Source organism: Mesoplodon densirostris, chromosome 1, assembly GCF_025265405.1.
Source record: "Mesoplodon densirostris isolate mMesDen1 chromosome 1, mMesDen1 primary haplotype, whole genome shotgun sequence".
Lineage (NCBI taxonomy): Eukaryota > Metazoa > Chordata > Mammalia > Artiodactyla > Ziphiidae > Mesoplodon > Mesoplodon densirostris.
In genome coordinates, this window is record NC_082661.1 from 132,047,652 (window position 1) to 132,065,761 (window position 18,110).

At 38.7% G+C, this 18,110-nt stretch overlaps 1 protein-coding gene across 1 annotated transcript in view; it reads left to right on the forward strand.

Moving 5' to 3' along the window:
* Positions 1-18,110, forward strand: part of LOC132484230 (UDP-glucuronosyltransferase 2A3-like) — a 30,525-nt gene that overhangs the window by 3,902 nt on the left and 8,513 nt on the right. The window contains 2 exon segments of the mRNA XM_060090520.1: positions 7,937-8,085; positions 10,583-10,714. Coding sequence (XP_059946503.1) covers positions 7,937-8,085; positions 10,583-10,714 — 281 coding nt within the window.

The following is an 18,110-nucleotide window of genomic DNA, read 5'->3' on the forward strand; positions in this document are numbered from 1 at the left end:
CTGTTTATTCTATTGATCTCTAACTGGTCTGGAATTTTAGGGAATCTAAAGCCTTTTTTTCTATGATATGCATTACAAACATATTTTTAAGCCCATCAATTGGCTTAGGAATGTTTAACTAATTTACATCAACATAAAAATATTTTTATAAATTTTAAAAGATTACACAGGAAGTTTCAGATTTTAGAAAATATCATTCCAATAAAAAGTGAAAAAATGTAAGTATACAGTTGATGTAAATAATAAAATAAACTTCTGTGTGCCCTACAAGCAAGTTAAGAAATAGATAGTCATCAGTTTCTTAGAAACATGCTTCTTCCAGTAAAAACCACAAGTCTGACTTTGGTGAACATTTTCTTGGAAATTGGATGTCTACCATTATATGTGATTTCCTCAACACTATTGTTTAGTTTATTTAAATATTATACAAATACAAGCATAGATGTGCTACTTATGCTCAATACTCTTAAAGATGCAATCATGTTTTGTTTTTTTTTTAAGTTCTATAGATAATGTTCTGTTGTGTGACTACATCATGACATTCTGTGGATGGACAACTATCTATTTACAATTTTTTAAAATATAATGCTGCTATTATGAACATTTTTGTATATGTCCTCTGTTGTAATAACAGAGCAATAGTATCAATAGGATGTAAATTGTATATATATATATATATATATATAATTTTTTCCCCTACTAGGTATTTTCAGACTTTTCTCAAAAAATTATACTCCAACCAAGACTATACAAAATTTTACCTTAACCAACACAGCATTTTAGTACTCACAGTACCACATCCTTACTTAGCATATGATTGAATGACTTTTATTAACAGTCATCAGCAACTGTCACCATGTTCTAATTTTATAATTCCTCAAAATATTGATTTTTTTTAAGTTTGGTCAATATGGTAAGTCTGAAAATGCATCTTAGGTTTTATTTAGATTTCTATTACTAAGATTAAGTAACTTTTCATATTTTATAGGCCATTTTTATTTCTTTTTCAGTGATTATCCTTCTCATGTCTTTTGCCCATTTTTTCTAGTGGGTTTGCTTGTGCTTTCATTATGGATTCAATAAATTCCTTGTATACTCTATATAAGCCTTTGTTAGTTTCATGTATTGCAAACATCTTCTTGGCAGTTTATGATGTGCTTCTCATTCTCCTAAATATCATATGAAGACCTTCAGGTTTTAAACTTAATGGAGTCAAATTAATTAACCATTTCTTTATGCACTTGAGGAAATCCTTTCTTACTCTGAAAGCATAAAGATTGCCTTTTATATTGTCTCCAAAGAAGCTATGGTCTTGCTTTGCTTTTGAAGATTTTAATTTACTTACTAATTTATTTTTGTGTATTTTGTAGGTTGGGCTCAATTTCTTTTCTTTTTTTTATTTTTGTTTATTTATTTATTGCTGTACGTGGGCCTCTCACTGTTGTGGCCTCTCCCATTGCGGAGCACAGGCTCCGGACACGCAGGCTCAGCGGCCATGGCTCACGGGCCTAGCCGCTCCGCGTCATGTGGGATCTTCCCGGACCAGGGCACGAACCCACGTCCCCTGCATCGGCAGACGGACTCTCAACCACTGAGCCACCAGGGAAGCTCGCAGTTTATTTTCTTTTCACCTTCCTTCCTTTGTTGTTCCTCCTACTTCCTTCTTTCCTGCCTCCTTCCCTCTCTTCTTCTCGCCTCTCCTTTCTTTCTTCTTACCCTTGCCCAGGGATATGGAGTTGTACCATTACTATTTATTCAAGGCTTCTTCTTTTCCCTAGTTAACTACAATGTTTGCTTTATCATTCAGAAATTTCACTACTTAAGTGGTTTTTCTTCTATTCATTATCTTTCTTTTTTGTACTTGTTCTTTTCTCTAGCTTTATTAAGACATAATTGACATATAACATTGTGTAAGTTTAAAGCGCACACCATGATGACTTGATACACACAGAAGTATAGCGAAATGTTTACTACAGTATTGTTAGTTAGCACATCCATCACCCCACCTATTTACTATTTTTGTGGTGAGAACATTTAATATCTACTCTCTTAGCAGCTTTCAAGTATATAGTACAGTATTGTTAACCATAGTCATCATGCTGACTATTAGATCCCCAGAACTTATTCATCTTATAACTGAAAGTTCATACCCTTTGACCAACATCTCCCTAAGCCTCCCACACCCATCCCTGACAATCACCAATCCACTTCCCATTTCTTTGAATTTAGCCTTTTTTTTTAAGATTCCACATTTCAGTGAGATCATATAGTATTTGTTTTTCTCTGACTTATTTCACTTAGAATGTTTCATTCATTTTGTCACAAATGTCAAGATTTTCTTCTTTTTCATGGCTGAATAATATTCCATTATGTATGTGTGTGTGTGTGTGTGTGTGTGTGTGTGTGTGTGTGTATACCACATTCTCTTTACCCACCCATCAAAAATTAGACTTATGGACTGTGGCTGGGAGGGGTTGGAACTAAGTGTATGGCCCTTTCAGTATCTCTGAGAGCACAGACAGGAGTGTCTCCTACTGGGTCCCTGTGTGGCAGATCTGCTAATGGACTGTAACTGTGATGGAGTTGCAGCTAAGTAGGGAACTCTCTGGGACCTCTGGGGACACAGCCTTGAGCGTATTTTGCTAGGTCTGCAAGTTAGCAGAATTTTTCACAGATTGTGGCTAGAAGGGGCTAGAGCCAAGTTAGGGACCCTTCAGAATCTCCAGGTTGTAGGTCAAAGTGTCTCCCTCTGGGACCCTGAAACCTCAGGACAGCAGGCAGACTGTGGCTGTGAGCAGGCTGGAGTTAAGTATAGGAGCCTTTCAGGATCTCCTGGGGTGCAGACAGGAGTGTCTCCTGCCTGGTTGCTGTGCCAGCAAGGCTACTTGAGGACTGTGGCTGGGAGGGGCTGCAGCCCAGTTACAGGGCCCTTTCAGAATCTACAGTCTGACCAAGTTTAGCAAACTTGCCTCCAGGGATCCCATAGGTGCTCGAGCCAGTCCATGAGCCACTTCAGAACCCACAGCTGAGACTGAGGTTTGTGTGTTTATTACTCGACATGCAGGTGGGCATGACTCTTCTTGGGTTCCTTGGCCTATGGTGTTGGTGACAGAACCAAAGAGAAACAGGCTGTAGTTGAGTTCTCAGGGGTACAGAGCTTTTTCCATGTCTGCAACCAGAATCACACTCTATGGGTCAGTCACCTGATTGCAAACTTGCCTTCTCAAAAGGTCTTTGTCTGTCTTGTACTGCACCTGGATTTCACAATCTCCTATCTGTATCCTGAATCTCCCACAAAGGCACATTTGTCTGTGGATAAATGCCAAATCATTGTTGTTGAGGAGTAGGGGGATACATGAGAGACATCTTATTTGGTCATCCTGCTCAAAATACCTGGAAGGGTGATACCCTCTCCCCTTGTATCTCTTCTAAAGCACCTTGGTTATCCTTAGCTCTTTGCTCTTCTATTATAGATTTTAAAAATTCAATGTAAAATTCTACAAAAATTATTGTTTCATGAACCTTGGGATTTTGAGATTTTAATAAGAATTACAAGGAATCTGTAGATTGATTTGGAGAGAATGGACATCTTTGTGAATTTTGATTTTCCTATCAATGAACATGATAGCTCTATTTATTTTTCTACAATGGGTTTTAATAAGAATTTATAATTCTAATCAGACATAGTTTATACAACTCTTATACAATTATTCAACAATTAGAAGTTGAGGTATATATTTTACTTATATTTTCTTTTATTCATACACACAAATTGCAGTTGCCATTTCACAATATTTTGTATCCATTGAAATTATCAAACTCTATTCTAATAATGTATCTGTATATTCTTTTGGAATATACAGAGAGTTTCAGCTTATCTGAACACTCAAGAGCAGAGACTCAGGATTGGAAATCACCACAGGAACCAATCCCTGGGTAGGAACACCTGAACTATAATTGGTGAATTGCTGGAGGTTCAGTGTGGACAAATCTGAGAGTTAAAAAATCCAGTGGGACTCAGTCATAGGGGAGTCCCCACAGTATTGTGAGATTTACTTCCAGGAGCTCAACCAATTTTCCATAGTAAATATCAAAGAAAAATCCCTTAATGCCAGTTAAGGGAGGGGAAAATGAATCATTTTGAAAGAAGCTAGAGCACTCTGTTCTTCCTAAAAAGGTCTGTTCTCAGGGTAAACTAGTTAACCAGTGCACAATGTGTTGGGGATATTATCAGAGCCTAACTGACCTGCAGAAGAAAAATACCCAACTCCAGGTCCCTCTAGACTACCACATGGAAAGGGGATATACCCAACTCTAGACCATCCTTCCCCAAATAAAGTGGGAGAAAAAATTGAGAAAGAGTTGTGACGAGTCCAGAGGCATTGACTCAGTAAAATACTGAGACCAATCTTAGGGCTGTAGACTGCTTCTCTCCCCAAAATTCACCACCACATTTAAAAGGCCTATTTACAATAGTTTATTTTACCCAGTACATCATGACTGGCTATGAAGAAAAATTACAAGGCATACCAAAAGGCAGAAACATAGTTTGAGTAGTCAGAACAATCATCAGAACCAGAGATGGCAAGAATGTTGTAATTTTCAAAACAAGGACCTAAAACAACTCTGATTAACATGCTAAAGGCTCTAAATGGATAAAGTGGACAGCATGTAAAAACAGATGAACTGTGTAAGCAGAGAGATGCAAATCCTAAGAAAAACCAAAAAAGGAGAGACAAAAAATTGTAACAAAAATGAATTCAAAGATGAAATTATACTAATTCTTTATAGTCATTTTTAGAGGATAAAAGCTGAGGGAATAAGTTCTAACTCATTTTATGAGGATAGCATTACCTAAATGTCAAAACCAGACAAAGACATTACAAGGGAAGAAAGCCACAGATCAATATTTCTCATAAACATAGAGGCAGAGGTCCTCAACAAAATGTTAGAAAATTCTGCTCGGTGAAAGACAATGTCAAGAGAATGAAAAGACAAGGCACAGACTGGGAGATAATATTTGCAAAAGACAGGTCTGATAAAGAGCTGTTATCCAAAATGTTTTTTAAAAACACTTAAAACTCCACAAGAAGAAATCATGAAACCTGATTAAAAAGTAGACCAAAGACAATAACAGATACTGCACAAAGGAGATATATATAGTTGGCAAATAAGCATATAAAAAGATGCTCCATGTCATTTGTTTTGAGGGAAATGCAAATTAAAATAATAATGAGATACCACTACACATCTATCAGAATGGCCAAAATGCAAAACACTGACAACACCAAAAGATGGAAAGTTGTGGAACAGGGACTCTCCTATTGCTAGTGGGAAAGTAAAATGGTACAGCCACTTGGGAAACACTTTGATGGCTTCTTATAAAAGTAAACATACTCTTACCATACTACTACACTCCTTGGTATTTAACTAAAGGAGTTAAAAACATGTTTACATGAAAATGTGCACGTGGATATTTATAGAAGCTTTAGTCATAATTGGCAAAACTTGGAAGCAATCACATTGCCCTTCAGTAGGTGAATGGATAAACTTGGAAGCAACCAAGGTGCAGATCCAAAAAAGGAATATTATTCAGCTCTAAAAAATGAGTTATTGAGCCACAAAGAGACGTGTAACAATGGAAGAACCTTAAGTCCCTATTATTAAGGAAAAAATCCAATCTGAAAAGTTTACCTACTGTACGATTCAAACTCTGACATTCTGGAAAAGGCAAAACTGTGGAGACCATAAAAAAAAAAAAATCAGTGGTTGCTAGGGGGTTAGATGGGGATGGGGGATTTATAGGCAGAGCATGAAAGAATTTTGGGGTAGTGAAAATACTCTGTATGATACCATAATGATTGATCATGTCTTTATTATTTGTCCAAAACCACAGAATTTATAATACTAGGAGTTAATTATAATGTAAACAACAGACTTTGGATGATTATAATGTTTCAGTGTGCGTTCACCAATTGCAACAAATGTACGATTCTGTTGGGGGATGTTGATATTGAGGGAGTCTATGCATGTGTGAAGACAAGGGTACATGGGAAATATCTCCACTTTCCCCTCAGTTTTGCTGTGATACAAAAATTGCTCTAAAAAAGTAAAGTATTAATTTTCTAAAAGTGATACAGAAATTATGCATATTAGTTTCCTCACATGCCTTTGAAAGAAATGAATAAAGTAAAGAACCTAGAAGAGTTATTTCTAGGTTGATATCTGTGGCTTGCATGACTTACCACTGAGAGATTGGTAACTGTCCTCTGCTGAATTCCCTCCATCCAACTCACCTACATTAAGGCTTTTGCCATACATTCAGGCTACCTCTAAGTATTCTTTGAAATTGAAAGGCATCTCAGTAGACTCACCATGTAGGATTAAAGTAATAGATTCAAACAATAACAATATTTATATGGTAATTTTAAATTTAATGGCTATTTATCAATTATTTATATAATTTTCCACTGTGTTCATAACTCATTTTGTGTAATAATATAACTATAGGAAAAAGATTGGTGGTAAAGTTTAATTCCATATTTTTGTTTTACAAGTCCTCAGCATAACATTTAGAATGTCTTATGAAAGTATTTAACAACTTTTGCATACTTTTGCTCAGTTTTGTTCTCACATTTGATTGGCTTTGTATTTCATACTGCACATAACTGTTTCAAGTATAGAAGTTTAGTGAATACTTTAAGCTAGGTCTTTCTTAAAATGTGGTCTACAGGTTTACACAATAATTTCACCTAAGTACTTAGTAATCAAGGCAGGATGTCACACGCATGGAACAAGACATCTAAAGAACAATAACATATTGGGGGGAAACTGTGAGGCAGTGTTCTCATCCAGTCTCTGGCAATTTCACGCTGAGTGTCCTTGGAATTTGCTTCTTTATTATCAAATTAAATCATTGTCTATATAACTTCAGACATATATCCAAGCACTACAAAGTAGTATGATTCTAAAAAGAGGCTATCCAACCTGGGGTATACATGATCACCAATTCTGAATAGAATCCTTAAGAAAGGAAGATTCTCATCTGAATTTTTCTTTACTTAGATGCAAAACACGTTTTCTGTGTATATGAATGATTGACTTGGTAATTTGCAAATACTCTTTCTTTTCCACAAATCTCCTAAAATGAATACTTAGAATCTGTTCCTTTCAAAAAACATCATTTAAAGGTAACACTAAAATAAGTGTGTGATATTAATAATGCATGCATGTGTACTCTACATTCCAAAAGGGGTTGTATTAGGTAGAAATTACTCAGGGATTTCCCACTGAGAAAATAATGGCAAATCATTATTTGCCATTAGTGATGAGATTTGACTCAGCAAGATAAGGTAAACTGATATTGGTGGGATTCTTCAACAATACGAGTGAACCAGGAATTGTAACAAGCTGAAAGGTAGAAATACAGTCCTGACTGGAAATTAGAAAGCCACTGAGAGTTGATCTGGTGTTAATATGTTGTGGCTAATCTGTCATCTGTCCTTTAATTGGAGAAAAACAGTGAGTATTAAATCCATCAGTACTTGGAGTTGTGGCTAAAATTTTTGATCAAATGTATTTCCTGAAAGAACTTATTTTTGTAAAAGAATTTTATTTTTATTTGATTTTATTGATTTTATTTTTATTTTAAATATTACTGTTCTTTCACTACTCAAACATTCTTTCTCCCCCCTTCCCACCTCCCACCTTCCTCTCTTCTTTCCTATCCTCTTTCCTTTCTTCCTTCCCTCCCTTTCTTCCTCCTTCCTTATTACTTTAAATTCCCTTTCCTTTTAACATCTAGACGTGATAAGTAATCTAGAGAAACTAGAATTATTTTTTTCCTTAATAGCACATCAGAAAATTAATGGCGCAATTTTTCCCCAGCAAATATTTATGCTAATAACTTCTAGACAACTTTCTTCATTTTCTCCAGGAAGACCCACTACGTTATGTGAGACTATGGGGAAAGCGGAAATTTGGCTTATCAGGACATATTGGGATTTTGAATTTCCTCGTCCATACTTACCTAATTTTGAGTTTGTAGGAGGATTGCATTGTAAGCCTGCCAAACCATTACCTAAGGTAAGTCTATTACAGTGGAGGGCTTTTTTGTATCTTATGATAAAATCCTGATTTTCCCTTAAAGCTTACAGTGTCAATAACAGAGCTATGCTGCTGGATGTCTTCAGTTTGCTACACCAAATCTAATTTCAAAATCATAGGGGTCTTTTATGAATGATATTACTTCTTTTTTTTTTACTTTACTTTGATATTTAAGCAGAGAATGAAGTCTGCCATGTGACATGTTAAAAATATCATTGTGTCCATAGTATAGATATTGGATTGAAGAACAGGAAGCTAGAGCCTTGGAAATCACTAAGAAGACTGCTGTAGTCTTCCTAACAAGCATGATAGAGTTATGAATAGGGACATTTACTATGATCATTTGAGTGATAAAGATGCTTTCGTGAGTCTTGGGCAGACTCTTACTGACAGGCTTTGGTCAGTAAGAAGAAGTTAAGTGCTTATGGAAGATATGGAATCAGACAGGGCCTCTTGGAGAGCAATGAGATTTACTGAGTCAGGAAACTGTTAGTTGAAAAAGTTTTTTTGAGATGGCAGTGATGAGTTCAATTTCAAATTCACTTTAAGAAGTCTAAAGAGTTTTCAGGTGGAGATTTCTAGGAATCATCTGTTAATACAAGTTTTCAGTCTCAGCAGAGAGCATTAGAAATAAATTGGGAGTCATCAACATAAAGTAGAAATCATAAAACTGAGAAACCCAAACGCTGAATTGGTTCTTTATGACCATGATATCAGGGGATTTTTTGGAGTAAAAGAGAAAATCATATACCCATATTCCAATGTTATCAAAGAATAAATATGGACTGCCATAAATATTGGAAGCAAACAATATTGAGAAACAAAGGAAAATAATAGGTAAATACAGTAAGAATATTGTATTTAAATATCTTTATCAATAGGCAGTGAAGAGACAGATATTCATTTGCTTGGGTTGTGGGTAAACAAACATAATCTCTGTAGAAGATAGCAGGTTAAATGGTGTTCCCAGGAGAGGTCTTGATTTCTGTTTAGGGTAAGATGGATATTGAAGTTTAAAACTTTACTTCAGGATTCTGAATATGCTTTTCATACCAACTAAGGTATAGCTGAAGACAAGCTCTATTGAGTGTTATTACTGGAGATAGTAAACCAATATCTAAAATAAATAAAGGTACAGAAAGAGATAGGACATATCCCATGGCTCATTAGGTAATACCTTGCCACACTACTATGTTTATCCTTCCAACCCCACTTTTCACATGCAGACAATTTCACAAAAATGACTCAGACATGTTTCACAAGGTAGGAAAATTATTCCATCCCAAACCCAATTATTAATATAGATATTTGGGCAATACCAATCTTGGCTTATATCTCTGATGAAAGAATTATGCCAGTCACTGGATACACAGAATAGAAAAGAAATGAGAGTTAAATCAAGAATCCAAATCAAACAGGTAAGTGTGTAAAACTTAATATACCTGTGTGTATATGTGCATATGTGTTTGTGTGTGTGTCATGTTTTTTTTATTCAATCACTATCTGTTTAGGGAGTTGAATCAAAATGGTAAAATACCAATTCTTGGAACATCAGATATTCTCTTAACATTAACTAAGTAAAAATAGCAGTCTACTTTCATTTATGGCATTGTCCTTCCCCTTGTAATTTTACTAGCCTTAAACTGAGAAACATAGTCATTGCAGGGTGACCACAAATAGTTACAAAAAGATGACATATCTCTAGAGGGTGACATTTACATTGATTATGTGAAACACCCCAATCCCAGACTTTGCTATGCTTAGTTTGCACAACTGTAAGTGATGATCAAGAGAATTTTATTTGCAGAGAATCTGTGCTAAGGCTCAAATTTTGGGCACGCAGTTAGTGTCACACTCCTGTGGGAAGGCAGAGAAGCACTGTTTCATATGTGTTATCATGATTGTAGCAGGAATTTAACTGCATTATCATCTTTTCAAATGTATTACTATATATACCATTTCTTAAAAAATCTTTTTTAGTCCTATTAATCAGGGAAATAATAAACATGAGAAAAATATTCTGAACGCCTAACAGGAAGTTAGATCAAGTTATTCATAATTTATTGGATGTAAACTGGCATGCTAAAAATTTTTAAAGCCTCATTCAGAACTCTTCTTTGAGTTTCCTTCCAAGGTATATTTTTACAAGTTTGCAAACAGCTCTGTTGGTTCATAAAGTTAAACCTTGTGAGTAACAGTTCCATGTACCATGAGAACATCTGCCTCTTATCGCCTATTCATTTTGTATAATGGTTTGGTCCCATGTCCTTATGTGTAATCACTCATTATATAAGCCATAGTTTTCAGAAATACATTTCCTCTGAAAGAGACTAGATGGTTCTATGTGGCAGAAGACAGAATCCGTCTAACAATGTCCCTGACACTTCTCTTGAGTCTGCCTATTTAGAAATGTAAGAGAGCCTTTTCCCCCCTGTGATTCTGCACTTGTGTAAGAGAGAGAATTTTATCTCTGCAGGAAATGGAAGAATTTGTCCAAAGTTCAGGCAAAGATGGTATTGTGGTGTTTTCTTTGGGGTCAATGGTCAAAAACCTCACAGAAGAAAAAGCCAATCTCATTGTCTCAGCCCTTGCCCAGATTCCACAGAAGGTTAGTACAAACTCCAGTCATGGTAGGCAGCCACTCTGCCAACTGGAAAGAGTGTGTGGCTAATAGTACTCTTTCTAGATGAAAGTTGTAACTCATCATACACTGAGCAGAACTGGCACCACCTTTAAGCAAAAATGTCTCAAAACATTAAAATGTATTTTGGGCACATTTTACCATTTGCCTATTGAGACTTCTCATTACTATGAAAATACATCTTTTTATGAAGTCACTTATTTTCAATGAAATACTGATGAAAATGTTAAGATTCTAATAACTTTTTTACTCTTTGAAACCTTATGACTTGCACTGACTCTTCCCAAAAGTTCTAAAGTGTGTTAGCTTCAAGGTGCAGGAAAAGAGAGATTACACATAGAGTAGAGTAGAATCATATTCAAGAATATACTTTATGTTTCTAGGCTTTATTAGGATTCAATTAAAATATAGTTGGTTTAGAAATAGAAGCCTAATCTTTCTAAGATAAATTTTCTACAGTTAAAACAATTAAAGATCCTAATGTTATTGTCAAACAGTATATATTTTTAATTTATGACATTCAATTAACTTTAACTTTGTTAATTCTATATTTCTACTCTTTATATACTTCCATTCACAAAATACCCTGTCTCTTTATATTTTTAAATTAAAGTACATAAAACTCTATAATTGTAAGTGTACTATTTAGGCCTGTTAAAACTCTGGAGTTTTATTTTTAAACTTTTCTGTTAAAGAGTTCGCCATCTATTAGTATTTAATCTGAAAATCGTCATACAGAAAAGAAAAAAAAAGAAAGAAAAAATTATGTAACTAAAGGTTAGCATCCTAACAAGATACTTCATTAAATAATAGAGTATAAACAAATCCTCTATCTCATTCCCCCTCAAAAACCGAAAAGGAAGCCTAAGCAAGACCTGAAGCACCTCGGAGCTCCGGCCTCCTGTTCTCGTCCACCACCACCCCCGCACTGCCCTCCTCTTCATCCCACCCACCCCCTTCTCCTTTCAAGGGTGTCCTGGACGGCTGCAACCTACTGGTCGATTTAATAGACAGCGCCCCGCTACCGCTCCTGTCCTGGTCCGTCTCCTCCTCCCCACTCTCGCTCTCGCCTCCTCTTCCAGTCGGGGCGCCCAGACGTGGCGTAACGCAGCACCTGACGCCCTGCGCGCCGCGCTCCCGGCTCCTTCCCGCCACAGCCCAGGGTCACCGCGAGGGCAAAGGGCGCCCGAGGGGTCAGCGCCCAGGCTCGACGCGCCCCGAAGCCAGGTGCCGTGAGAAGCAGCTCTTTGGTAAAGCTCGAGAGAAAAAGGAGAGGTTCGGAGTGAGACTGCTGGAACCACCGGACGCCCGAGTTTGCCCAGTGCGCAGTGGCTGCGCGCACCATCCACAAGATACATCAGAAGTTCATCTACACGTGGAACAACTCCTACAGAACACCTACTGAACACTGACAGAAGACCTCAGACCCCCCAAAAGGCAAGAAACTCCCCACATACCTGGGTAGGACAAAAGAAAAAAGAATAAACAGAGGGCCTCCCTGGTGGCGCAAGTGGTTGGGAGTCCGCCTGCCGATGCAGGGGATACGGGTTCGTGCCCCGGTCTGGGAGGATCCCATATGCCGCGGAGCGGCTGGGCCCGTGAGCCATGGCCGCTGGGCCTGCGCGTCCGGAGCCTGTGCTCCGCAACGGGAGAGGCCACAACAGTGAGAGGCCCACATACCGCAAAAAGAAAAAAAAAAAAAAAAAAAAAAAAAAAAAAAAAAAAAAAGAATAAACAGAGACAAAAGGAGAGGGATGGGACCTGCACCAGTGGGAGGGAGCCGTGAAGGAGGAAAGGTTTCCACACACTAGGAAGCCCCATCACAGGCGGAGATTGCGGGTGGCGGAAGGGGAAAGCTTCGGAGTAGCGGAGGAGAGCGCAGCAACAGGGGTGCAGAGGGCAAAGCGGAGAGATTCCCGCACAGTGGATCGGTGACAACAGGCACTCACCAGCCCGAGAGGCTTGTCTGCTCGGCCGCAGGCGGGTGGGGCTGGGAGCTGAGGCTCAGGCTTCGGTCGGAGCACAGGGAGAGGACTGGGGTTGGCAGCGTGAACACAGCCTGAAGGGGTTAGTGCACCACGGTTAGCCCGGAGGGAGTCCGGGGGAAAAAGTCTGGAGCTGCCGAAGAGGCAAGAGACTTATTCTTCCCTCTTTGTTTCCTGGTGCGCGATGAGAGGGGATTAAGAGCGCTGCTTAAAGGAGCTCCAGAGATGGGCGCGAGCCGCGGCTAAAGGCACGGACCCCACAGACGGGCATGGGACGCTGGGGCTGCTGCTGCCGCTGCCAAGAGGCCTGTGTGCGAGCGCAGGTCACTGCCCATGCCCCCTTTCCGGGGAGCCTGTGCAGCCCGCAACTGCTGGGGTCCCGGGATCCAGGGACGGCTTCTGCGGGAAAGCGCACGGAGCCCCTCGGGCTGGTGCAACGTCACGCTGGCCTCGGCCACCGCAGGCTTGCCCCGCACTCGGTGCCCCTCCCTCCCCTCGGCCTGAGTGAGCCAGAGCCCCCGAATCAGCGGCTCCTTTAAACCCGTCCTGTCTGAGCGAAGGACAGACGCCCTCCGGCAACCTACACGGAGAGGCGGGGCCGAGTCCAAAGCTGAGACCCGGGAGCTGTGAGAACAAAGAGACAGGGAAATCTCTCTGTGCAGCCTCGGAAGCAGCGGATTGAAGCTCCACAATCAACTTGATATACCCTGTATCTGTGGAATACTTGAGTGGACAGCGAATCGTCCCAAATTGAGGAGGTGGACTTTAAGAACAAGATTTAAGATATTTTCCCCTTTTTTCTCTTTTTACAATGAACTATCCCAAAATGAGGAGGTGGACTTTGAGAGCAAGATTTAAGACTCTTTGCCCTTTTCCTCTTTTTACAACGAATTATCCCAAATTGAGGAGGTGGACGTTGAGAGCAAGATTTTCGAATTTTTCCCCCTGCTCTCTTTTTGTGAATGTGTATGTGTATGCGTCTGTGTAAGATTTTCTCCGTATAGCTTTGCTTCCACCATAGGTCCCAGGGTTCTATCCGTCCATTTTTTTCAATAATTACTTTTTTATTTTTAATAACGCTACTATATTTTATACTTTACTCTATTTTACTTTACCTGCTCTTTCTTTTTTTCCTACTTTCCCTTCCTCCCTCCCTCCATCCCTTCTTCCTTTCACTCTTTCTTTTTCTTTGATTCCTCCCTCCCTCCCTCCTTTCTTTCTTTCCATCCTTCCTCCCTCCCTCCCTCCTTCCTTCCTTCCTTCCTTTCTTTCCTTCTTCCTTTCTTTCTCTCTCTCTCGTTCTTTCTTCTCCTAATACTTTCTTTCTACTTTTTCTCCCTTTTATTCTGATCCAGGTAGATGAAAGGCTCTTGGTGCTGCAGCCAGGAGTCAGTGCTGTGCCTCTGAAGTGGGAGAGCCAACTTCAGGACACGGGTCCACAAGAGACCTCCCAGCTCCACATAATATCAAGCAGCGAAAATCTCCCAGAGATCTCCATCTCAACACCAGCACCCAGCTTCAGTCAACGACCAGCAAGCTACAGTGCTGGTCACCCTATGCCAAGCAACTAGCAAGGCAGGAACACAACCCCACCCATTAGCAGAGAGGCTGCCTAAAAACATAATAAGGCCACAGGCACCCCAAAACACACAACCAGACATGGACCTGTCCACCAGAAACACAAGATCGAGCCTCAACCACCAGAACACAGGCACTAGTCCCCCCCACCAGGAAGCCTACAAAACCTACTGAAACAACCTTAGCCACTGGGGACAGACACCAAAAACAACGTGAACTACGAATCTGCAGCCTGCAAAAAGGAGACCCCAAACACAGGAAGATAAGCAAAATGAGAAGACAGAAAAACACACAGCAGGTGAAGGAGCAAGATAAAAACCTACCAGACCTAACAAATGTAGAGGTAATAGGCAGTCTACCTGAAAAAGAATTCAGAATAATGATAGTAAAGTTGATCCATGATTCTATTTCCAAGATCCAAAATCTTGGAAATAGAATAGACAAAATGCAAGAAAATGTTAACAAGGACCTAGAAGAACTAAAGATGAAACAAGCATCAATTAAAAACACAATAAATGAAATGAAAAATACTCTAGATGGGATCAATAGCAGAATAACTGAGGCAGAAGAACGGATAAGTGAGGTGGAAGATAAAATAGTGGAAATAACTGATGCAGAGCAAAATAAAGAAAAAAAGAATGAAAAGAACCGAGGACAGTCTCAGAGACTTCTGGGACAACATTAAATGCACCAACATTCGAATTATAGAGGTTCCAGAAGAATAAGAGAAAAAGAAAGGGACTGAGAAAATATTTGAAGAGATTATAGTTGAAAACTTCCCTAATATGGGAAAGGAAATAGTTAATGAAGTCCAGGAGGCACAGAGAGTCCCATACAGAATAAATCCAAGGAGAAATAAGCCAAGACACATATTAATCAAACTGTCAAAAATTAAACACAAAGAAATCATATTAAAAGCAGCAAGGGAGGGCCTCCCTGGTGGCGCAGTGGTTGAGAGTCCGCCTGCCGATGCAGGGGATACGGGTTCGTGCCCCGGTCTGGGAGGATCCCATATGCCGCGGAGCGGCTGGGCCCGTGAGCCATGGCCGCTGGGCCTGCGCATCCGGAGCCTGTGCTCCGCAACGGGAGAGGCCACAACAGTGAGAGGCCCGCATACCGCAAAAAGAAAAAAAAAAAAAAAAAAAAAAAGCAGCCAGGGAAAAACAACAAATAACACACAAGGGAATCCCCATCAGGTTAACAGCTGACCTCTCAGCAGAAACTCTACAAGCTAGAAGGGAGTGGCAGGACAAAATTAAAGTGATGAAGGAGAAAAACCTGCAACCAAGATTACTCTACCTAGCAAGGATCTCTTTCAGATTTGATGGAGAAATTAAAATCTTTACAGACAAGCAAAAGCTGAGAGAGTTCAGCACCACCAAACCAGCTTTACAACAAATGCTAAAGGAACTTCTCTAGGCAAGAAACACAACAGAAGGAAAATACCTACAATAACGAACCCAAAACAATTAAGGAAATGGGAATAGGAACATACATATCAATAATTACCTTAAATGTAAATGGACTGAATGCTCCCACCAAAAGACACAGGTTGGCTGAATGGATACAAAAACAAGAACTATATATATGCTGTCTACAAGAAACCGACTTCAGACCAAGAGACACATACAGACTGAAAGCAAGGGGATGGAAAAAGATATTCCATGCAAATGGAAACCAAAAAAAGCTGGAGTAGCAATTCTCATATCAGACAAAATAGACTTTAAAATAAAGACTATTAGAAGAGACAAAGAAGGACACTATATAACGATAAAGGGATCGATCCAAGAAGAAGATATAACAATTGTAAATATGTATGCACCCAACATAGGAGCACCTCAATACATAAGGCAAATACTAACAGCCATAAAAGGGGAAATCGACAGTAACACACTCATAGTAGGGGACTTTAACACCCCACTTTCACCAATGGACAGACCATCCAAAATGAAAATAAATAAGGAAACACAAGCTTTAAATGATACATTAAACAAGATGGACTTAGTTGATATTTATAGGACATTCCATCCAAAAACAACAGAATACACATTTTTCTCAAGTGCTCATGGAACATTCTCCAGGATAGATCATATCTTGGGTCACAAATCAAGCCCTGGTAAACTTAAGAAAATTGAAATTGTATCAAGCATCTTTTCCGACCACAATGCTATGAGACTAGACATCAATTACAGGAAGAGATCTGTAAAAAATACAAACACATGGAGGCTAAACAATACACTACTCAATAACGAAGTGATCACTGAAGAAATCAAAGAGGAAATTAAAAAATACATAGAAACAAAGGACAATGGAGACACGATGACCCAAAACCTATGGGACGCAGCAAAAGCAGTTCTATGGGGGAAGTTTATAGCAGTAAAATCCCACCTTAAGAAACAGGAAACATCTCGAGTAAACAACCTGACCCTGCACCTAAAACAATTAGAAAAAGAAGAACAAAAATCCCCCAAAGTTAGCAGAAGGAAAGAAATCATAAAGATCAGATCAGAAATAAATTAAAAAGAAATGAAGGAAATAATAGCAAATATCAATAAAACTAAAAGCTGGTTCTTTGAGAAGATAAACAAAATTGATAAACCATTAGCCAGACTCATCAAGAAAAAAAGGGAGAAGACTCAAATCAATAGAATTAGAAATGAAAAAGAAGAATTAACAAATGACACTGCAGAAATACAAAAGATCATGAGAGATTACTACAAGCAACTCTATGCCAATAAAATGGACAACCTGGAAAAAATGGACAAATTCTTAGAAATGCACAAGCTGCTAAGACTGAATCAGGAAGAAATAGAAAATATGAATAGACCAATCACAAGCACTGAAATTGAAACTGTGATTAAAAATCTTCCAACAAACAAAAGCCCAGGACCAGATGGCTTCACAGGCAAATTCTATCAAACATTTAGAGAAGAGCTAACACCTATCCTTCTCAAACACTTCCAAAATATAGCAGAGGGAGGAACACTCCCAAACTCATTCTACGAGGCCACCATCACCTTGATACCAAAACCAGACAAGGATGTCACAAAGAAAGAAAACTACAGGCCAATATCACTGATGAACATAGAAGCAAAAATCTTCAACAAAATACTAGCAAACAGAATCCAACAGCACATTAAAAGGATCATACACCATGATCAAGTGGGGCTTATTCAAGGAATGCAAGGATTCTTCAATATATGCAAATCAATCAATGTGATACACCATATTAACAGATTGAAGGAGAAAAACCATATGATCATCTCAAAGGATGCAGAGAAAGCTTTCAACAAAATTCAACACTGATTTATGATAAAAACCCTGCAGAAAGTAGGCATAGAGGGAACTTTCCTCAACATAATAAAGGCCATATATGACAAACCCACAGCCAACATTGTCCTCAATGGTGAAAAACTGAAACCATTTCCACTAAGATCAGGAACCAGACAAGGCTGCGCACTCTCACCACTCTTATTCAACATAGTTTTGGAAGTTTTAGCCACAGCAATCAGAGAAGAAAAGGAAATAAAAGGAATCCAAATTAGGAAAAGAAGAAGTAAAGATGTCACTGTTTGCAGATGACATGATACTATACATAGAGAATCCTAAAGATTCTACCAGAAAACTACTAGATCTAATCAATGAATTTGGTAAAGTAGCAGGATACAAAATTAATACACAGAAATCTCTGGCATTCCTGTACATTAATGATGAAAAATCTGAAAATGAAATCAAGAAAACACTCCCATTTACCATTGCAACAAAAAGAATAAAATATCTAGGAATAAACCTACCTAAGG